Below are 24,084 nucleotides of genomic sequence, written 5' to 3'. Positions count from 1 at the left end.
TCGCTAATATTTTAGGGGTTTTTGGGGATTTTGGGGGGGAAGGAGTGGGAATTTCGGAAATCCGACAAGAAGGTTTGGTAGAAAAAATATGCGTACGTCTCTGTGCCAATTTTCATGAGATTCTAACGGTTGAGCTCCTGGGAAAAACGGCTTGAGTGAAAACTTTGACCTCAAACCCCCCTGTACGTGATTATACAGCAGCAGCATATCAAAAGTGGAGAGTACAAGTTTAGCGTCCGCTTCGCTGGCTGTAGGCACACAGAAAGTGAGCCGCTCCTGCCGAACTAGGATAATTTAGCTGCTGAGCTGAATTGAACTTTTTTGATTTTTTGTTATTTCTGGAATATATTAACTTGTAGCTAAGCTTAGCTAGCCTATGCCTTTTAAGTTCTATGGTGTTGAAATCTTGAAATAGCTTTCAAGCATAACAGTAGAACTGAAAAAGCCTAGCTAGCAATGGGAAATGGGAATTTTCCTTGTAAGTTTAAATGCTTTAAGTCTGGATTAGTCTCTAAAATAGGGCAATAGGCCTATGTTGTCTGACTGCCAGTGCCATGCAGGGCTGGAAAAGTCCTATTTTTTCTGAAATAGGCTATTGCGGCTTTAACACGTTGACTACGATTGCTTCATCTTGTACAATTATTTCATTTTTTGTATTTTATTTTAAGCAGGGTTGCCAGATGGTCATTTTTCTGGACAAATTCCGTGATTTAGTTTTTCTCAATTGCGTTGGCAACTTGGCCGGCTAAAATTTATGACTGGGGTACTTCCTAATTAAATTTTAAATACTGCAAAAAGTAAATAAATGGAGTTTTCATAGTGGAACCTTCATATAAACTAGTATACATTGAATTATTGTCCTTTTTTTGTATTTAGCCGATTTTAGGCAACCTCAATTATGTACCACTACCTCCTGGAGAAATACATTTCTTGGTACGCATATGTACCAATACATAGTCAACGTGTTAATATCAAATCATATACCGTTAAATGGGGTAACTTAGACCGGCGGGGTAACTTAGACCACTTTTCGTTTTTTTAACAGAAACACCCACAACTCAAAAACTATTTGACATAGAAAAAATTTGTCAATGGGCATTAAAGGCCTAATACTGAGGCTACATAACACAATAGAAAGATTTGAAAAGTTTGCATATCTAATAGGTTAAAAAATTAAAAATGTGACCCACGAAAAAAAATTAAATGGCTTTTCATGGCCGAGATATGGAATTCACGGCCCGGTGAAATAGAATCACGGCTCGTAGAAATGGAATCACGGCTGGCAAATCCATAAAACCACGGCTCAAAAAATTCAGTCGCGGCTTGCCAAGTAGATATATTCCATACTAGCTCAGGCTCAGCAGCCTCAGAGGCTCAGCATAGTGATAGTGGCAAACCAGACTCCAGAGTCCAGAGCTTATTTGGTAATTTGGAATCAGTTCATTTTTAATTTCCTCAATAACTCAAGATTAAAACCAATTTCTTAAGTATGAAAATGCTGGTATCCATCATCCATGATACTTTACTTAGTTTACTGGTCTACTAATACTAATAGTAATAGGACTCAAAAATGAGCTTGAGGGAGAGTCTAAAAAATTCTCTGCTTTGTTACTTATCAGTTATCACTATGATCTAGTCTGTTCTTGACCAATAGGCCCTAATGCATGGTGTAGTGACCTTGAAAGTGAAATACATTCAGATTGAGCAGTCAGGCCTTCATATAAGCTATTAAGCTTGGCTATGCATCACATGATCACATATTTGTTTAGCTAATTTTGGTAGAGGGGAGTCAGGGGACTGTCAGTCAGGGAGGTGAGAATGCATGAGATATCAAAAGTTCAGAACAGTGGCAAGATTACATGAGTAAAGAAATAGTTTTTGACAGTGTCTGGCAGACTAGCACAAAGGATTGCTTTTTAAGTTGCATCGCATTGGAGTTGAGGAACAAATGCTGTCTTGGTTGTACAACTAACAACTATCTTCAAAATCGGACTGTTCAAGTACAGGTTGGACTCACTGTTGGAGTTTCTAAATCATTGTGCCAACCAGTGAGAGTAGGAGTTCTACAAGGAGCTGTACTCTCCCCTACCCTCTTTAATGTGATGCTTGATCATGCTTCATGACCTCCCAAAATCTCCACATGTGACACTGGTGGGGTACGCGGATGACATAACACTTTTTGTCAATGGTTCTTCCTTGGGTTAGGCTAGGCATCATATGCAGCGGTGTGGTGCATTTGATTTGCTGGCACTCAGCCTGGCAGTTTTGGCTTAACCCTGCAAAGTGCTTGTATCAGATATACTCATCACTCAGGACAGTTGGACAGCCCGTGCTACCACACTTAAAGTCTGTAACAGGAATATTCAGTATGTGGCCTGCCAAAAAGTGTTGGGATTTCATTTTGACTCTCCGCGCCTTACATTTTGGGAATACGCCAGGATAACACAAACCGCTTGTTTGAAACGAATGCAGGTGCTTCGTGCACTTGGCTCAGTGAAGTGGGGTGTCTCTCGGAGATAATTTTATAGGACATTTCTAAGGTTTTGTTGAAACAACTTGAAACTGTTCAAAAATCTTCCTCTGATACATCCAAGGAGCCTGCCATACAACACCAATAGTGTCTCTGCAAGTTGAGAGCTTCATTGCACCTCTGAAACTGCGGTTCTTATATCTGTTCATTAAATGGGTTATAAGGTATTTGTACATGCCTGAAGGTGACCAAGTGCCAACCATGCTGGGACTTGCTGATCAGGGATTTCACCGTGACACACCGTTTTTCAACAGAGCTCATGATAGCTTTCGCATGCTGGGCCTCTCACTCCTTCAGCAAACTGCAACTCCCCTGATGAGTCTGATCCCTCCTCAAGTGGATCTCACTGCAAACATTCTACTCAACTTGCAAGACCATCCCTTAAATAATATGCCTCATCAAATTATTCAGAATTGCTTTAATGATTTTCTCCTGGGAAACTATCCTAGACATATCCAAATTTATACCGATGGCTCAAAGTCTGAAGATGGGTCTGTTTCTGCTGTACTTTTCATTCCTTCAACCCAGCTGGCAACTGGCTGGTTGCTCCGGCAAGAGCACACAGTTGTCGGTGCAGAGCTGTTTGCTATACACAAGGCCATGCAACTTGTCACTGAGAATGGAACTCTGAAGGAGGAGTCCATCCTAATTCTGATAGATTCAAGGTCAGCCCTGCAGCTTTTATGCAACTCATCTGGGCACTTGTATTGCGCAATTATCTGTGAGATACAGAAGTTGATGCTGGTGAAGGGACTTGACAGGGTGGTGCTTTGCTGGGTCAGAGCCCACAGTGGTATTCATGGAAATGAGGTCGCAGACAGAGTAGCAAATTTGGCACATTCAAACAACCGCTCAGCAAGATCTGGGCTGTGTTTCGAGGAGTGGATCTGTTTCTTGAAGTCTCTCACGGTACAAGAATGGACACGCCAATGGGCTGCTGATGTGCTAGAAACAGGCAAGGGGACCATTCGAAGAAGTTTGGGACATGAAATAGCCTTTGTTGACTATGGAGTGTTGCCACGCTCAGTTGAGTGCGTTGTGTCTTGCCTGCGCCTGGGACATGCTGGTGTCTAAGCTCATTTGGCGAGATTCAACTTGGCCAATTCAAGTAACTGTTCAGTATGCAATGTGGAGGACACAATTGAGCATTTCATTCTACACTGCACACAATCCCCTCTCACTTCAGTGGGATCTTTCCTCAGCTCTCGGTGGTGGAGACGCCCCAATGAGGAGACGCACTGCTGCCATCCGTCATCTGGGTCAATATTTGCACAGCTGCAATATGGTGACCAGGCTATGAAGTCCTCAAAGTCTAATTACTATTTTTCTTTTTCTCCTTACCATTTACTGCCACACTGGTTGGTAGAAGTGCTGAAAGAGAAATACAAAGTGAAATAAACAAGTGAAGTGGAGTGATCAAAATCTGAGTTGTGCTCAGGCTGGGAGGTGTGCTACCTGCATACTCGAAGTCTTCAAATCAAATTAAAAAAAATAGAAGTGGTTTGTCTCTTTGTGTATTTATTTGTCTCAAGAGTACAAATTTGTAAGATGAAAGCATAGGAAAATGAAGTTCAAGAAGAAATTTATTTGGTCTGTTTTATTGACTCGTTGCAGTGTAAGCCTGTGTTGTTTATTGCACAGCAAATTTGATCTTTTTGGCATTAATATCAAATAAAATAGCCCAGTTCCAAATTAATATGTAGAAATAGTTTCAAAATTACTTGTTCACACATGGCATGATGGCATTGTACTGTTATTATTGGCACATCATCATCAGTCCTTCTAAACTATGAAGTAAACAGGTGTAGAATATATCTACTGTCAATGACACATACATTGCCATTTGCCACTCAGCCAAAGTTGAAACTTGGGCAGAAGATACCTGTGAATTGGACATGAATGTCAGTGAATCTGACAAATTTTACCCATTCCTATGGCTTTTTTGAGTTTGACTTTTCCCCACTTTCTTTAGTAAGAAATAAGAAATCTGCCTATTTTACCTGGGATATTAGGACACTTCTGCCAGATTTATTCCAAATTGCCAGTACTTGGTAGATAATATGCTTACAGCACTGCTTGTCATGGAAATGCAAGTAACACTGGTCACAACTACAATTTTTATGGTTCAATAGAAGCATTATGACTGCAAAGCAGTTTTAATGGCCCTAGAAAGTGGGGTTCAATTTTGTTTCTAAAATAAATTGCTTGATTTGTTTCAATTGAAGGCTGGAGACTTGAGCACTGTGGCAACTATATCGGCATTGATGGTACTTTTTGAGCTATGATCTGAGCTTTCCAACAATTTTTGGAGTTGTAACTCACAAATTCCTGTTAGGTTAATTATCTCCTATCCATATTAGGATCTTACATGTTTCAGTTGGCTTGAGTTTACTATCAAGCTACAAGACTCAAAATTTATTGAAAATGTAACTTTCATGATACAAAATTCCAGGAAATTTTAATAATTGAGGTTCAGGAGTATACATTTTCTAACCCTCATAAATACCACCTTGAACTAAATTGCGTGAGATTGGAAAATTTTGATGCTTGGATCTTAATATTAAATAATTATGATAAATTTTTAATCTTGTGGCTCCTAACCTCCTAATATATTTTGGTTTGGCTAAAATTATATGGCTTGTTGAAATGCATAAAAATTATCCACTTTCTGAGCCATAATTAGAGAATTCCCAACTTTGGCTTGCTCAACACCTTCCCAATTTCAACATCGTTTACTGTGGACAATGTCAGAGAATTTCAAAATTTCTAAAAATGCTGGTGGCTCACCAACATTCAATATTATAACTCCTGAAAAACTGCAAAGCAGGGTGATTTTGAGAAAAGAAATCCCTATCACTCAAAAGGTTCTTGCCTTGAAAAAGTTGGATTGATGGCTCTTGAAATACCATGAGGTAACCTAAAAATGCAATAATGATATATTTCATATAGTTACTATGTGACTATTTGTAGCACAAAAAATATCAGCTCTAAAAATGGTGCTAGTCACCCGGTCCAATTCATGCTGTTTTAGGGAACCTTATGATGTGTTAGATTAAATTTAGCAGGGATAATTAATAAATACATGTATTTATAGAGATTTTATTGTATCAATATCTCTTAAGTGCTGAAAACGACTTGCCTCTAAAATTTATCATGTGTTATTAATAATTTGCATTATCTAAGCTGCAGCTGAATTTATATACCTAGGCATTAATTAACATTTTTGCAACTCTGAAGAAAAATTCTTTGGAGGTACAAGAGGGCTAATTCACTAAAATGATATGGAAGCTTTGACATTTAGTAGATAGTATCAGTTTTATAAAATTTTTGAAAAATTTTTGGGTTGAGCAATGGGTTGATATTTAAATATACATTTTTAAACTACAATTCTTAGAATTCCATGCTGAAAATGCATTGGCCTTTAAATTCGCATTCCTATTTCCTAGTGTCATATCTTTCAGGATAATGTAGTTTTGAACATGTATTTTCAGTTAAGCTGGCTACACATTTTTTTCCTTAATGAGCAATCTTGGCTGTTGGCAACACACCTGAAACTTTGGCTTATTAATTGTGCTTTGGAAATTTTTGTAGTGTATTTAGAATACAGTGCAAATTGTTAGCTCATCTCAATATTTGACTATTGGATGGTTAATTGGATGATATGTCAAAACTAAATAAATTTTTCTTGTGTCAGGATGTATTCATTTTAATTTTTGCTTATTTCCTCTGATTATGTTGAAAGTTTTTCAGATTCTATCATGTCATTTTTAGAAACTAATATTGTGCAGGTTTTGAATGAGAGAAGCTTGTTAGGTAAGTGATCTGTTTTCAAATAGAATTGAAATTATGAAAATTGATTTAAAATCATAAATGTATATGTACTCTTGTTAAAATGTGTTTTTGGCAGGTGAAACATTCAGATGAAATAATGTGCTATTTGTGGATCATGTTTTATTTTATGTTTTCACTGCTGTGACTGAATTATTAATTCAATATTTTTATGTATGTGAAGATATTGAATGAAAGATTTGTTAAAGTATCCTTTTGATGTTTTTCAGGATTTTCTTTTCCATATGGCCAGTCATCATTTATTCCTTCATGCTCATCTCACCGCATTAAGTCGTTGCTGGACTTGAAGTGTACAAAATATACTGATTATAAATTCTTCTGTGAAGATGACCAAGGGGAAGTCTATGGCAACCAGCCTATGTACTGTTGCAGGTGTGTGTAAAAATTTTGTTTGGAAAACTTTCAACTGACTGGATGCATAATGACACAGTTTTGGATATTGTTAACTTGAAGCAAACTGGGCAAGATAGTTCTGAAATTACTCTTTGACCTGAAGGGCATAAACCATCATTTGCTCTGGTCCTCTATTACCTAGTTATCTTACAATTTTTCCATCCTATAATACAAGTATAATATCTTATTTTAGTCATATTAAAGTTAACCATTTCAAGCTTAATTTATTTTGTCTAAAATTTTTACATTTTGTTTCAGTTTTGGAAAAGACTCCAACACTGGTCATTTGCTGGCTTATGGAGGGGAAGATGGAAATGTGACAATTGTTAATTCAGCTGAACGCTCAAATGTTCCTACAGTAATTTGTGAGTATTTTTTTCCATTTGTTCTGTGTAATAATTTTAGTTTGCCTTTAAATCTTGTCAATGATTAGCATAAAAAATTGGCATGGAAAAGATTTCCTTTGAATATATTCAAATGCCATCATTAGGAAAGTAACTATTTTATTAGGTTTCATATAGAAGATGCTCCACTAATTTTTCCTTAACCAAGGTAGTGAACTTGATTTTCCATGAGCTAGCCTCTTGCAATGAGAGCGTCCATGTTGATGCTGTCATTGATGTGAGCTGGGTACCCAACACTGAAGAAATTCTATCATGTGGAGGAGACAAGGCTGTTGTACTCTGGAAACTTGGTGAAGGAAGGCTGCATCCACTGCTCAAGTTATTTGGCCACTCACGAACTGTCAAAACCTTACAGATTAACCCTTATGATCCAAGTAAGTTACTTGTGCATGTTGTGTATATCTGTTTGATTCTCCCCTCTGTGATTAGAAATTGTTAATTAGATATATATTTTATCCCAGCACTATTGTGAATTTTTGCTGGATACTAATGCTAAAAATGTCACCTCAATCTTAGGTGCTGTATGATTTCAGACAAATAATAAGTACAGCTTGGATAGTATTGTTCATACATTTTTATTGTTTCAATCACTGATATAGGTACATTCTACCCTTGGCTGAGATATTTACTTTCTAGAGATATTAATCATATTTAGTTAATCGGTCTATCTTTCTTGTCACATAGAACTTTGTTGTTTGTGTGATATTAGCTTCTTTTAATAAGATGAAGATTTTATGGAACATGCCATTGTGTTGCAGTGGTGTTTGTATCTGGTGGACGTGACGGGAATATTGTTGTGTGGGATCGTCGCTGCAGCCCCCAACATCGCGCTGACAAAATAGAGTCTGCACATCCGTCCGCCGGTGAGTTATCTACCAAATTGTGAAATCTGAATAAGGATTTTATGCTTAGCAGTTTAGCTTCTTTTTTTTTCTATGGATATGCAATAATTTTAAATGCCCTGTGCTGGCACAGTTATATACTACGTATACAGCTGTCATAGGCAACCTCCCTCAGACGCTCTCATAATGTTGATTCTATTGGCAGTACATACAATTTTTCAACTCGAAACTTACGTCCGAGATTTCGTCTGGCGCTGCCTTATTACAAGTAAAACTGGCATCTCTCCCTTCTGACAAAATTAATAAATAACAAAATTAATTACAAATCATAATTACTCTGTATTATCTACTCTTGGTAGTGAAAGGGGTACCAACGTTTGAATGCATACATGATGGTAGTAGAAATATGCACTGTACGTTTTTGTGTGTGAGCAGGGGCGCCTGGCGTAACTGTAAATACATGCAGACGGAATGGGAGGAAAAAGGATGAGTTTTTTAGGTGTAATGGGGTTTGAATTAGCCTGGAGCACCTGATGGTGGAGTGCGAGGCATACGAGAGAAAAGGGGTTATGATGGAAGCGACCCTTAATGAGGCAGGGGAATAATGCAATTAGGAACGTGAGAACAGGCCAGTGGATTGAAATGATTGCGGGTATTTCACTGGAAGCAAATGTCGCTGTGACTGCAAGCCGAGAAAGATATGGAGAGCGTGACTAGGCTGAGAGATAGGAGGGAGATGACATGAAAAATCTTGATCATTGGTGAAGACAAAATGATACCCTAGCTGTAACAAATATCTATACATCAGTTCCTGTTTAATGATTCATGTCCTTTTAAGCGCATTTTATCATTTATGGAAAAATTGTCCCATTGTGCTCGTCATATCCGTCTGTCCGTGACTTCACGTTTTCGTCGATTTTTTTTGCGCTCTCTGTCACTCACTGCAGTGAGTACTGAGTTATATTTTTTACATTTTAATATTACTCTTTTAGAATCAATGCCCGTTTTTTTTTAATTTTTATGTATTCTAGTATATCTTATGATTGAAAGGATGATAGTGTTAACTTAGGATGTCGAAGGAAACACACGTTTTAAATTTTACATTTTTTTAGTCGTTGGGAGATATGCTGCCTATAGTTTTTGCACGCATGAATATGAACTGCTTGGCTGATCAATGCCAAGGTTAAATAAGGTCTCCACAACCCCATTCCAATTACAGACATAGGAGTGAAGATGAATGATCAGATCAGTAGATTCCAATCTACTGATCGTGGGATCAGTAGATTTCATGCTTTTCCACACGTGGGTAGCATTGTTCAGTGCAAATATTAGCCAATTTCTTGATCTAACTTCTACAATATCGTGCACGATGCTCATTGTATTCTCTAGTATGATTGCGGTACCTGTAGTACACTGTTAGGTACTGAAAAACGTGCCCAGAAATCACGTCATCTCTTAAATTTTAATGTCCCATTCATCATATTGCTCGCTCCCTATTATCTTTTAAATGTAGGAACTGCAAATATTATAAGGAAGACTCGTAATTTCTTTAATTAGTTGTGAAATCTAGATTTCCAAGTATGCTTATTCAATATGTCTGTGAGGTTTTCAAAATGATTGAATGCAGTTATTTATGGTGAAAAGCAGATAGAAATGCTGAAAGAAAGAGGAAACATTTAAATGATGGAAAATTTTTTTCAATTATTGAAAAAACTGCCGTACATTTTTTGCTGAGTTTTTTTTTTGTCCGCAAATAACGCCTCTTTTTAATATGAAACTTGACTGTTTTTTTAGCTGCATCACTATAGCACTTCTCTACATGCCTCTTCATTGTTTTGTTATACAGGGTGCGGCGTGGGAACTTACTCTTTTAAAAAAATCACAAAGTAAAAAGTATTAAAGATAACGTTTTCCACTGCATGGTCGCAACTGAACTGAGTGGACGAAAAACTTCATAGCCCGCGCACCATATTGCGCATGGCGCCACCTTCCTAGGACTAATGGCCGCCACGTGGCGCGCAATTCAAATAAGTAAGTTCCCGCGCCGCACCCTGTACATGTACGAAGTGGGTCAAGTGGCTGAAACTTTTTATATGATGCCTAGTCATCGCAGGCGGGAATATGTCGACGACCAATGTTGCTCAGGAAACTATAAATTGTATTGCTATATTCATGTTCCTTTTGACAGTGACTGGGCGCGTTTGCAGTAAACACCGAACGCCAAATGCTCCGCCGAGCAACGCTGTTTCATCCCTTGTATTCTACGAGGAGCATACGCTCACGTCTACAGGCTCGACTGATGGGTACTGTTAAGGGGATTTGCAATGAATTTATAAATTTTGAGCAACCCATCGCTTGTGTAATATTTACATTTGAACTTGAGCACTTGAAACATGTTTTCTTGGTGAATACACTAACTTTGAAAATACTTCAGGAGCTAATCCCATTCCTGCAAAAGATCTGATCTCTATCAATGTGTACACAGGCTGATCAAAATGTGGGATTTGCGCAAAAGTCACTGTACGTTACGTAGCGTACCTGTGCCAGTACACACGCTCTCGCAGCCTCAAACATCCTCCATGCGGGGCTTCGGGTGGGCTTGTGCTCCTTCGCGCTCTCACTACCTCTATGCTCTCGCCATGGACTACAAGATATACGCTTACCATCTGGCCATGCCCAGCGCCGAGCCTGGTATGATTTTGTGTGAAATTAATCTTGCTTTCGTGATTGAAATGAATTTTGCCCGGCGGAGTTTAAAACGATTGTAACGTACGCAATTAATTTGCATCATTGTATGGGAATGTTTTGATAAGCTTTTCAGAATGGCATTATATACTGCCGAGTTCCTTGGAGTCCTTAGTTATAAATGATCATAGAAAATCTTTCCGGAAATACATAACTCTATTTAGCATTAACAAAATTGTTTAAGCAGTCGGAAATATACCAGTAAACTCTGTGACATTGAAATCTTGCCTGGCCTCCCAATTTATCCGCCACAACACCTGTAATGCGAAAAATGTTAAGTTTCACTAAACGTACCTAAAAAAAATTTCCAGCTCCAATCATGATTGATTGTTGACTATCGTAATCTATAAAAAAATTATTCTTCCAGGTTATAGTAATAGCTAATCTCGTTGCCCAAGTTATTCCAAAGGTGTCAAAAAAAGATCAGTATTTTTCTGGAGGTGTCAAAGAAATTAAGCGCAGTCATCAAGCCCTCCTTTAATCTTGATTTGTGAAGGAGAAATTCCTTAAATAATTTGATTGCAATGGTGTACTATGAAAAGAAAATCTATCTATAGTTCTAAAACTTCAATGATATAATTAATATATAGCCATCTCTGTGCAGTCATGTACATTTGTGTATTTCCATTGATTTGTTCAAAATATAGAATGCACTCGGAAAAACGTACAAAATTAAAATCTATCGACGTTTCTTCCTCAGTGAGCTGCTACACTGGCTGCCTGAACACGACGCACTACGTCCGCATGGCGGTGAGCTCGTGTGGTCGCTACCTCGTGTCTGGAGGAGCGGACGGACGAGCCCTGGTCTGGCTGACCAGCAGACCGGGACCTCCTGTGGCTCAGTTGACAGGACATCGAGGGGAGGTTTCTGCTGTGGACTGGGGACAGTTCGGCGGTGACAAGGTATTCAGATCCTGGTGGTGTGTGACGAGCAAAATGAAAAATTCTAAGTGTCGTTACTCTACATATAACATTTGATGCTACATTGATGGTATGCTATTTTGATGAAAAGTGACAGGTTTGCACGTGATCTCCGGTTTGAATGCGTAATGCTACCATGATACAAGTAATAAACTGGAGGTAAATTTCTGAACGTATAAATAAAATTTTATATTAATTTTGAATTTCATATACACATAAAATATTGCTATGAAAATTTACTCAATTCTTAATCGAAATACAATTTTTCAGATCGCCACATGTGGGGATGAAGGTATGCAGAAGATTTATTACATGGATCATTCATTTTATGAGAAGAACCAGACTTCAGAGAATGATGATTTTTTCCGTGGCCAAGTTACCCTGGTTGACGAGGCAGTTCTTGCTCGCTGTCCACCAATGAGCCGATGTTCAAAAATGAGACCACTAAGATATTTGAGGAAACTATCCTATGACGTAGAGTATTCTGGAATATCTCAACCTTTACCACCAGTTCCCCAAACTCCACGCTCAAGGCCTAAATTATCATACAGTATGTCAACGCCTCTACGAAGTAATAGCCATGCTCCAACTTTATCAACTCCAGGTCGCAGTACAGATCTACCAACCAGAGACCCAAGTACCCCCATCCCCACCACACCTTCAAGTCGAGCGACTGACAACGAGGCCCGCAATATGTTATTGTTTACACCTCATCAAAGTACACACCCAACCGATTCTCCCCGCTATGAAGGGGAGAACCATAGCGCTCAACGAGCTTCACTCCTACAAACTCCTCGTACTCCCTCAAGTTTGGACAGGTCATTGACACTTCTCCAGTGGTTATCAACGGCAAAGAAAACGCCTAAGCCTTCACCGGCGTGTGGTACACCTCTACAGCCGACGTCCGCGCAAAACGAATGTACTAGCGCCTCCAAGCGTGCAGGAATTAAGAGAAAACTTACTGACGTCCTGGAGAAAAGTCATGGTGGAGAACAGGAAAACATTCGAGATGATGGATCCATCTGTAACAAGCGAAAACCGATTTCCCCTTCTAAAGATGTTCTTGTGGAAAACAATAATTTGAGTCAACCTTCTACTGTGGCAAAAATGTTGAATTATGGTAAATCAAATGAAAAACCGAAATCCTCGACAAGCTTAAAATTAGAAACTATATCAGAAATTGCCGAAAGTGTTCAGCCATTTGAGCAAAGTATGTTAGAGACGATAAAGAATAACAGCTTGAGAGGTTTGTTTGTTGAAAATAAATCTAGGTCAAGTTTAGATGAAGATAGTAGTAAATCAACTACAAATACACCGGCGTCTTTGGATGTCGTTTACTCTTCAGTTGGAAGTTCCTTGACACCTGTTAAAGACAGTTTAGAAATATCACATCAGCCGCGGTCGAAATCCAGATTTGAGTCACCTACTGCCAACTTGCCAAATTTCGTCAAAGATGGCATATCTCCTCGTCCTGTGCCTGTTTTACACGAGAAGCAAATAACATCTAACTGGCTCAGCACACTTTCCAGCCAACGAAAACTCCAATTTAGTCAAACTTCGGACGGAAAAGCTGCTTCAGGTAAGGTAACCGATACAATTTCTACCATAGAAAAAACAGCGCCAAGTTCTTCAAGAAAACCAGCAGTGAAGGGTAAAGGAAAAAAGAATCTGAAAATTGTGTCGCTGTCAGACAGTCCTTCAAACCCAGCAGGTAACAACTCTCCTAGAACTACACAAATGAAACTCACTTTCAAGTAAAAGTTTATTCGAGTTTTTAAAAAGGAGGTTAAATTAATTTTAACAAAACAGTTTTCTCAATGACGAATTCATTTGAACAATTTGTTAAAGGATCAAAATATGCCTAATATTTAAGATGAATCTCACAATAATAAGATCTCAATATAAATCATTATTAAGAATATAATCACAAGCCTATTATTAACCTATATAAATAGCCCTTACATTGATACATTAGCAACACTCATCTCTCTAACACAATAGGGATAGTTTCCTTCACCAGATGATCGTTGCAGAAAGCTACTTGAATGATCACCTCAAAACCTGCAATAAAAGAATGGTAAATTATCGTTCTAGGCGATGTACTACAGCAAACCAACATTGCATTGAATAATTCAACAGAAATTTGTTAACCAAAATATTTCTTTTATATATTTTCATTTGAGATGCACTTGAGGACAGCGTTTCAATTGGAAACAATTTTCTTATGAACTATAATTAACTGTTGCAATATTTTATCTTGAACTTCTGAACAACGAATAAAATGTGCAAGACTGTAGCCCTCTCCCATTTGATCAATGAATTATACTGCGTATCGAAAGTGAGGACTGCATAGCAAAAATTGCTCACGCTCAGAGTTATTACAATTGGTGTTAACTTAAATCAATGATTATCTTATCACGTCGCACAATTGGCGTCAACGTAAATTAATGATTGATAGGTAAAGCTGGCTGAAAAAGCTTACCAATTGCAAAGTTACGGGAACTGACAGTCGCGCAGGTGAAGACGCGCGGCAGCGGTAGGCACAGCGGAATAGCCAGCCCACGCGCCACGTCACCGTCGCACACTTGCCAGCTCTGCACTTCACTCGCTGCTCACCAGTATAACAACAGAGAAATAATTAAATGTTGCAATCGTTTTGAGATGCTTATTGTTCGCTAAATGTTCGGTACCACACGTTTCACAAAATTACCTACATCATCCAATCAGGACATATTTCACAAAAATAAAATGAAAAAGGTCGATTACAGATAAACAGGAAATAGATTTCGCGTTATAGTGTAAAAATGGAAGAAGAAATTCTTCATAGCGAGTCTGGAAGAAAATATTTTTTACTCTCAGTGGGAGCCAAATGGTCAGCAGGATTGCCGCAGGTCTCAAGTCTGTGAAGCTGAACCTCAATGCTGTTAACAACTCCTCCGCTGCACTCCTGCACACAGATCTGTACAGTGCAAAAAAATTATATTAAAAGTTGGCTTTCTTGATGGCCACAGCACAAACTGCAACATGCTTCCAAAAACTTATATCATCTGATGATCCACAGATAATAATTTATGACATTTTAAGCTAATCTAATGGTGAAATTTCTTACCATTTCAAGTGAAGAATGATTTTTATTAAAGACTCTTATTAAGGGTTATGAGCACATACTCAGAAATTAATTAATAAACATACAGTAATATCAATGAATTAAAGATACAATAAATTAATATTAATTAATCAATACCATAATAAACAAATGCTTAAAGAATTATGAATCTTTCATCTGAAGAAATCTTTTGCTTGAGTATCATTTTCACATAGAATGATGCTAGAAAATATGCTCAAAAAAAAACATTTTTACAAGGAATTTCTTCAATGAATTTACACTCACTTAAAAAATGTGTAATGCAATAAAAGATTCAGATGAATAACTTACCTCGCCCGTGAGAGGCTTGCTGAGGCTACACATGTCACTGTCGAGACGGCCAGTGATGCTGAAGTTAGGCAAGCGGCTTCTTTCTCCAGCATTGTTTACATTTGCGGGGGTGAGGCTGAATTCTCTGACACGTGGAGGCAGAGGACAACTTGAAGGCTGTCAATACAGAAAGCATTTTAATATGTATTTTGCACCAACATAATATAAAAACTATTTGAGTATTTACAAATATGTTAAATTTGTCAGGAATTACCTGTTTTTAGCCAACAAACCTCAGCCTTTACCAAAAAAGAAAAGCCGTTTTAATTATTATTATATGCTTGCAGGTTAGACCGGCAGTGCTGATGCTTAATAATCTCTGCAATTTCTCAATCCCATCATTCCTGTTGTCCATAATCCCTAAGAAAAACTAACATATACTGAAAAAAATAACGTTCCAACCCACATTTTACAGGGAACATAGAACTCCCATTGAACTCTCTTTTTGAAAACTATTTTGCACTAATATATATATAACTAATTTAAATGTCAAACTTCAACTTTTGATCCAATCCCTTCCCACCAGTTATAAAATACGGTACCTCACTATTTTCCACCAGTGATAAATTTTCTGGTCCAGACAATATTCTGCAACAAGTATCATGGATGCACGCCTGAACAGCCCCTAAGCCTAAACATTAACTGTTTAATCCACAACGGGTTCTGCAAATGCTTATATATTTCTGGGCTAAAAACAAAATTTCAGATGCAAGTAATTTCCTGACATAGGTATTGTGGAGTCACTCTCAAACAGCACCCATTTACTTTCAAACTGGGTTTCAAACACAAAAAGAGATTTATAAAAATATAATATATTTTTAAATGATATAAGAACCCTCAGATACAAGACACCTTTATACTCTTAATTCATATCTAATATATTCAGTATATACACATAAGAATTTGAAGTAAACTAATAAAACTGTAATAAAAATAAATAAAAATTCAGCTGTTAATCAAAAATTTCAAAGTTATAACAAATTTAATCCTACTGTGTTTTTATTTGAAGTCAATATTCCCTATAGATGCATTGAATGCACTAAAAAATAACACAAACCTTATGCTCTACCAGGAATTCTGTCATTTGAATCAATGGCTTGGAGAGGAGACTCCTTTTAACGGTGCATCTGTCAAAATATGTATTGATTTAACATGATGGAAGAAAAAATAAAGACTTCTTCAAATGTCTTTTAATGAAACCTTCCTAGTTGAAGATCAGTTTAAAAACTTAGTAGGTGTGAAGCTATTTGGGGTGAAGTAGGTGAAGTTAGCTGAAAAACAATTGAAAATAAAATAGTTCCCCATAAATGTAAAAAGTATGCTACTGTATAAAACCTCACCTCCTGATGCACTGAAAGTCTCTAGAGGTTTGTTAAAAGTTCACCTTAGGGCATAATGGATGTTGATGCTGTTCCCATGGAATGTTTCATAAATGGGCTTCTTAGGACTTGAAATGGGCAACAAGACCTCAAAAGGCAATTCTGAGGTACCATGTGGGAATTTGCCCGCTCTGCAAATTTCCAGCACCTCACTGTGCAGCACAGTTGGCTGATAATAAAAATAAATTCACATCATTAAAGTCTCTGTGTCCAATAAACTTTCAGAAAATTTGAAATTTAATATACAATTACTACCTACTTGGAAAAATAGAGAAGTATTTTTGTCTGGATTATCAAATTTTATACTAGAAAGGTGATGATGCATTCATTACATTTCAGTATACAATACACTATAGCAAGCATGGAATATTTAAAATGCATTTGAACAGCATGTAGAAATTTTAATTATCTAATTAAGCATTTCATGCTCAAGTTTAAAGCCTTGATCGTACATACCTTTAAAGAGTTGACAACAGTATCAATTAGCCCTTGCTTGCTTGGAGGAATGAGAATGCTGAGTACCCCTTCCAGCTGCATGATGATGCCATCATGTTTGAGGTCACTTTTGCAAGGATTTGAAACAACAAGGCAGCCATACAGAGTTTCCTGAAGGCAACAAACTATTAGAGAACGATAGCTTTACCATCAATTGTTTATTGAACTTTCTGCAGGCAAGCATAGAAATGAGCAAACATTTTAACTTAACAAATTTGAACTTTTAGTTAATACCATAAAATGTTGCAACTTGGACCATTATTAGCATTTAAATTTCTGTGATACAAATAGTCACATGGTAAATACATAAAATATAAATCTTTTATGCTTTTGTTGCTTATCTCATGGTACCTACTACAAGAGCCACCAACACAATTTTTCTAAGGCAAGAATGTTTCAAGCATACATACTAGTTTTCTTTTCATAAATGTAAAAAACTTTTGCTCAATATTCCTAATTGACAAGAAGGTCTGAACAATTATAAGAAATATTTCCTCCAAATGTAGGCATTAGTGAAAATTTAATATTTTTATGGAAGAATTGCAATTGAAGAATCTGATAAATACAGTTGCTCTGCAACTGGTAAAAATTTGATAAAACTTAAATAGAAGCATTCAAATGCGAAGGAAGGGTAACAATTTAACAACAATTTTATACCATTTCATCATGGTACTATACCGGTACTACTTTATATAATTGACTAGATATTGCTACTTCTGTTTTTTTAAATGCAGAGAGAACATCTATTTTGTTTTCCAATTCAAAATTTTCATGTAAATGATTCTATTTCAACTCTTGGACATTATAGGGGGTAATGCAATGTAGTGTCAGATAACTAATGACCTGCAGATACATGATAATGTAATGTGGCCTCAAACACAAACCAGGCACTTTGGTGGGTCTTTTGGCAATGAATTTGAGGTGATGGATAACTTACATGCAAATGGGTTAAAAAACAATTTAATTAACCTTTTTAATTTCAACCATTCAAACAAAATGAGAGAATTTAATAAAATGACATGAATAATTTATTTAACAGTGATCAGTTTAGACTATCAACTATTTGATTTGCCTTTAAATAAAGTTCAAAAATTTATATAGTTGAACATCACTCGTACATTCATTGAATTATTTTCTTTAAAATTTATACCTTCCATCTATACCTTTCATGTGAAATAAATTTTATTCCTAATTTAACAGTGAAAATTAATACAGAAACCAAAAAATTAGAAGTTTTTTGGATAATTTAACAAGAAATTAAAACCATCAAGTAAAATTAAACAAAATGGATAATTTTACTTGCAATTTTCAAAAAGCATTCTAGCCTATTTGGAACATCGGGCAGAATTTTCATGAAATTGTAGGTGAACATAGGTTGTTTTTCTTATTTTTAACCCAAAAATTATAAAAAGGTTACACTAATAGTTGAAAATGGCCTGATTCACAGGAATTTTTTTCTTATTCACAGGTGGCTTCAGCCCAATTTTCCACTTAAGCATGCTAGAAATGCAGAAAAACTTGAGTTAGCCTCTTTTACTGCAACATTCATTTACAGTTGTATGATATTTCCCTGTAATTTCCTTCTTTCAGGCCGCAGCCAGCCGGGGTCTGAGGGTAACAACTTCGTATTTACTAGAATGTATTGGCAGGACCAGCAGGCTACTGGCTAGTAGTTACAATATATCATTAGCCACAATACATAAAAATCTTTAAAATACGTACACTTACCCCAGGATTATATATTTTGCTAGGTCGTTTAAGAACTATTTCTAAAATTGGTGCTGTCATTGAAAATTTTTCAAGAACCAACTTTTGAAGATTTTCTTGTGCAATTCACACAGTTGATGCCTATAAGTTATTTTCTTTTGTTCTTATCTATTCTTTAAGGAATGCTGGAAACTGGTCCATGAAGCCCCTTGCCTAAACAAGTTTAATTGGTGCCTAACAGTCTTTGATAAGTGTGGCAAAAATTTCTCCACGAGTCCTGTTAGGCTGTTTTCACCTCCCAGTTGACTTCAACCCATTTGTAGGCAATGCACAGTTGCCTACATTGCCAACAAATGTGGTCACCTCCAAAGTGAAGTCATCTGTATAGTCAGCAGTTGACATGCCCAACAATGAAGGGAGGGTGTGAACAATGAACAGAACATGAGTCATTTCTTTAGTGGATTAATTCAAGAAATTGTCTTCACTTAAGTGTCAACTAAACATGTGATAATGCAGTCTGACCGCTCTGATATTGACCTCAACTACTTGTTTAAATTTTGCAGTATATTTTGGCAGGAACTCATTGCAACTGATTTCCTGACAAGCTTCACTGCATTTTGATCAATCCAACATACCAGAAACCTTACTTTTTCCTAAATAGTCGGCCAAAGACTGGGGAATATCTAAAATGCAGTAATTTCAATCCAAATGTGTCGGAAAGATCTTCTGAGGGCATAAATTTTGCTGCTGAAGCATTGCCAAACATCTTGCAATATTCACCCACTCAGGATGGAATTCTAAGATACGTGGTTCACTTAAAAAAAGTGTTGAAGAGGGCCGCAGAACATTAGCTATAGTGTCCAGTAGAATCATTCATTCACAATTGTACCTTAATGTACCATACTTCCTGCCATAACGTAAGAGTGATGGTGTTGAGTGCAGTGTATGGGGCCTGGATGTGGTATGTGAGTGTGTGTGACTTGGTCCACAAGCCACTCAGCATTGATCTCCATCCCTCCACCGGTGGTCAAGTTCTGCCTTGCCAACTATCACTCCTTGGCTTGTACCTGAAGCCTAGGATGGTTAATACTTGATTTTTTATTACTACTTGATTACTACTACTACTACTAGGGATGAAATGGTGGTTACTACTTGATTTATATATAAATATATATATATATATTTATATGGTTGTTAAAACCATAGTTGGCCTTGGCTAATGTTTGAATAAGACATTGTTATCTGGCAGCAGAAGCTGTTAATAACTATTTTTTTCATTTGTCACTTTTCTATTATCTTGTAGTTACCTGAAACTACAACGCTGAGATGCCACATTGGTCCACTCGTTAGAGCACTTTACCCAGACCAAGTGGGCTGAACTGACACCACTGCTAGTGTTTCAGTTAGACTAGGTACTGTTCAGTTATTGTTTTATCTGCCATTTTGTATTTTGTGTTTTGTTAGTAGTAAATTGTTTAGTGTTTTCCATGTTTCATACCTTCCTGAATGTGACTCCTTCTGACCACATTCAGTATTTGTTCCCATGACCAAGGACTCAAGAGATACAGTCTCACATATTTGTGCGGGCTTACCGGGAACCACTACAGCATTCTGCCTTAAAAAAAACATTCCAGGCAACTCTAAACAGGTTTGCAGGCTGTCAGAAATTGGCTTTGGCATAAATAAAATGCCAGGCAACACAAAGAATGTCCCACTCCCAACATTGTTAATTGCCTGCATCACTCACAGATGCACAAGAGTGATCTACAGATGGAAATACTATTTACTCTTAACATAATGGTTTCAAATTGAATGTATAAAAAAATTTACTGCACGTCTGCACCTATTCATTACGTTAGCTTTCAAATTGAGGAGATACTCATTGGCAATTGGAGAAACTTATCAAAGAAAACGCAATGCACAACTTGTGGGGCTTGACACTTGCACAACTGAGTCAACTCAGTTGACTGACTAGATTAGAGTACTGAAAAAGTTTGAATTTAAACCTTTAGATTCTGTGAACCTTATGATTTCTTCATTATTAAAACTTGAGAAGGCTCACAATATAGGTATCACAACGTTTTCATTCAATTATTGTCTTGATGTTTGGGAGTTTTATCTGCAACTGCAGTTAATGTGCATGTGCTGTAGTTAGGTACGGTATGTGCACAAAAAAAATTTTTCCTTTGATCGTAATGAAAATTATACCACTGAAAAGAGAAAAAAATTTAGAAAAATATCATATAAGTATGAGTGGAGTAGGTCAAAAATGAAAAAGATATGAATTTTTTCCTTTTTACAATTTCACCCCAAAAATGGACCAACTTCTGTCCCTTTTTTTTTTAAACTTTCATTTGTAGGTTTCCTATGAGCCAATTTCAAAGTTTTTAGCACCATTAGAAAGCTCTTGTTGTAGGCTATCTATTCTAACTAGAATAAAACATTTTGGTTGAGACTTTGACTGCAGGAGGGTGGGGGAAATGGGTGCAACTGCTAGATAAGATTGCTATAACTTAACTTAAAGGCAGAATTGGATGGAATAAATTTCAGTTTCATGGTCTTGGCACCATAATTTAGCTAAAAAATATGAAATTAAATAGAATACGCAAATAAAATATACTAGTAATAATAATATTATTAATTTTTAATAATATTAATTCTTAACTAATTATAATAAATAATAATGAATATTGATCTTAATAATAATTTTGAATACTGATCATCATCATGTCACGTCTCATTTCATGTCTCTTCTCATTTCATGTCTCATCTCATTTCATGTTTAGTCTCATTTCATGTCTCATCTCATTTTATGTCTTGTCTCGTCTCATTTCATGTCTCGTCTCATTTCATGTCTCATGCCTCGTCTCATCTCACGTCTTGTCTCATCTCATGTCTTGTCTCATCTCATGTCTTGTCTCATGCCTCATCTCATGTCTCGTCTCAAGTCTTGTCTCATGTCTTGTCTCCTCATCTCATGTCCAATCTCATGGACATGTCTCGTCTTATGTCTCGTCCTATACCTCCTATATGTCTCATCTTATGTATTGTTTTTGCCACAACACAAATGCCATTTTGGATGTCATTCACAGTCAGATCTCAAACCAAAAATTGTCTTTTTATCAGACCTCACCATCACTATTTGACGGTCGGTAGGCAGAGCTTCTGACATGTTACATGCATGTTCAAAGAACTCTTAGCATAGCTTGCTCTGATAACATTTTGGTAAATTTTGTAATACGATATCACATTTTATTTTCAGCACAAAATGGCACCCTTAGTGAATGCCCGCTAATTAAGTAAACTACGCTGATTTCTCGAAAAATGAGATGGTGTTGTCATAATTGAAGTTTTTTTGTTAGTTTCCAAGCACAAGCCAGTCAAATAAAGGTTTCGGTTGGACGGGACTTGCAGAACTAAATGTCTTCCGCGCGCCCTAACAAAAACTGCTGGTCTGCCATTTTGCTTGGCTTGTTGTTATTCATAAGTCATTTGTGCACATACCTACTGTAGTTAGTAGTTACCTCACCCACTGATTGCGTAATGAGAACTAACAAGTAAACACTAACCATCATTAGATTCCCACCACCTTGGCAGGCTTGGCTGTTGCACAAAATGGATTCTGCATGTAAAACATTTACAAATGATATTGAACCATTCTGCTGCAGTGCTTATCAGTAACTGGCATTCAGCACTGCTGAATGCCAGTTACTGATAAATTTGTAATATAAAAGAATTTGTAGGGTAAACGTGGTATATTCCGACACATTAAGGACGCATCGAGAAATGAAAAACTATAAAAAAAACGTATGCGTTACGTAAGTTCTGTTGCCTTCACATGACTCTCAAAACACTTCACTACGCGTCAGCAACAATGAAACATCACAAAATGTTGCCATATTTTATTTCAACCATCAATGAACGCATGGAACTAAAACAAAGCTTAATATAAAGGAAAAGCTGGAGAGGTGACGGAATTACCTACGATGTCGGAATATACCGCGTTTACCCTATCAATCATTTTTTTCACATGAGTATATTGATGGTTGCGTTACTTGCGTAGGACGGTAGGACCAGGTATCTCTGCTTCAACATAGTAGCAAACTTGAGCTTTTTTTAGAATCAGTTCATTTATAATTTTCTCATTTGCTAAAGATTCAAACCAATTTCCTAAGTATGATAATGCCTGGCTGTAGAGTAGGGCCTTTCAGCTCGAGATATCGGCGTCTTTTCAAGCTCTCCATCAGCCACATCGACCTTAAATCGGCGTCCATGGCCGATCATAAACTATGGCTCAGGCAGCCATGACCAATCATAAACTATAGATTGCTGGATTAGCCCCGTTGTCACCATGCCCATCTGCAGCTTGTTTGATTGCTTGTATCTGTCACCCGATCACAATGTGCATACGTCTGGCAAGCCCAATGCTACTGCAGAAAAAAACTTGTCACGCCCATCTTCAGCTTGTTTGATTGCTTGTATCTGTCACCTGATCACAATGTGCATACATCTGGCAAGCCCAATGCTCCTGCAGAAAAAACTTGTCAATCTATTGTGTTGTAACGCGGTCTATTGTGTTCTAATGTCATCTATTGTGTTCTAACGTGATCTATTGCGTTCTACCGCGATCTATAGCGTTCTAACGTGATCTATTGTGTTCTAACGTGATTTATTGCGTTCTAACGTGATCTATTGCGTTCTACCGCGATCTATCGTGTTCTAACGCGATCTATTGTGTTCTAACGCAATCTATTGTGTTCTAATGTTTTCTAACGTGATCTATTGCGTTCTAACGCGATCTATTGTGTTCTAACGCAATCTATTGTGTTCTAACGTGTTCTATTATTTTCTAACGTGATCTATTGCGTTCTAACGCGATCTATTGTGTTCTAACGTGATCTATTGTGTTCTAACGTGATCTATTGTGTTCAAACGCAATCTGTTGTGTTCTAACGTGTTCTATTGTATTCTAACGTGATCTATTGCGTTCTAACGCAATCTATTGTGTTCTAATGCTATCTATTGTGTTCTAATGCTATCTATTGTGTTCTAACGCAATCTATTGTGTTCTAACGCAATCTGTTGTGTTCTAACGTGATCTATTATGTTCTAACGCAATCTATTGTGTTCTAACGCAGTCTGTTGTGTTCTAACGTGATCTATTGTGTTCTAACGCAATCTATTGTGTTCCAACGCAATCTATTGTGTTCTATTGTATTCTAACGTGATCTATTGCGTTCTAACGCAATCTATTGTGTTCTAATGCTATCTATTGTGTTCTAACGCGATCTATTGTGTTCTAATGCTATCTATTGTGTTATAACGCAATCTCTTATACACATCT

General features: G+C 37.0%; 2 protein-coding genes across 3 annotated transcripts in view; one reads left to right on the top strand and one right to left on the bottom strand.

The window, feature by feature from the left end:
- Nucleotides 1-6,235: 6,235 nt before the first annotated feature.
- LOC108668973 (denticleless protein homolog) lies at nucleotides 6,236-13,602 on the top strand. Its single transcript, XM_018156252.2, has 9 exons — nucleotides 6,236-6,343; nucleotides 6,589-6,751; nucleotides 7,031-7,137; nucleotides 7,353-7,550; nucleotides 7,935-8,039; nucleotides 10,207-10,321; nucleotides 10,504-10,709; nucleotides 11,464-11,666; nucleotides 11,955-13,602. The coding sequence occupies exons 1-9, from the start codon at nucleotides 6,289-6,291 to the stop codon at nucleotides 13,440-13,442; spliced, it is 2,640 nt and encodes an 879-aa protein (XP_018011741.1). The 5' UTR covers nucleotides 6,236-6,288; the 3' UTR covers nucleotides 13,443-13,602.
- LOC108668974 (vacuolar protein sorting-associated protein 26C) overlaps nucleotides 13,433-24,084 on the bottom strand; it is a 12,739-nt gene continuing 2,087 nt past the window's right edge. Inside the window, exons 1-8 of one of the 2 annotated variants that reach the window (XM_018156253.2) lie at nucleotides 18,762-19,229; nucleotides 16,995-17,144; nucleotides 16,544-16,707; nucleotides 16,217-16,286; nucleotides 15,121-15,276; nucleotides 14,538-14,643; nucleotides 14,167-14,292; nucleotides 13,433-13,745 (exon numbers count right to left, since the gene is read on the bottom strand). In XM_018156253.2, the coding sequence (XP_018011742.1) occupies nucleotides 13,666-13,745; nucleotides 14,167-14,292; nucleotides 14,538-14,643; nucleotides 15,121-15,276; nucleotides 16,217-16,286; nucleotides 16,544-16,707; nucleotides 16,995-17,144; nucleotides 18,762-18,821 (912 nt within the window). In that variant the 5' untranslated portion in view covers nucleotides 18,822-19,229 and the 3' untranslated portion in view covers nucleotides 13,433-13,665. Of the gene's footprint in view, nucleotides 13,746-14,166; nucleotides 14,293-14,537; nucleotides 14,644-15,120; nucleotides 15,277-16,216; nucleotides 16,287-16,543; nucleotides 16,708-16,994; nucleotides 17,145-18,761; nucleotides 19,230-24,084 lie in introns of those variants that run through there. The other variant, XM_047880415.1, reaches the window with a different exon arrangement.

The sequence above is a fragment of the Hyalella azteca genome, unplaced genomic scaffold, assembly GCF_000764305.2.
Source record: "Hyalella azteca isolate HAZT.00-mixed unplaced genomic scaffold, Hazt_2.0.2 contig5386, whole genome shotgun sequence".
NCBI lineage: Eukaryota > Metazoa > Arthropoda > Malacostraca > Amphipoda > Hyalellidae > Hyalella > Hyalella azteca.
The sequence above is the reverse complement of the archived record's forward strand: the minus strand, read 5'-3'. Positions and strand labels throughout refer to the sequence as shown.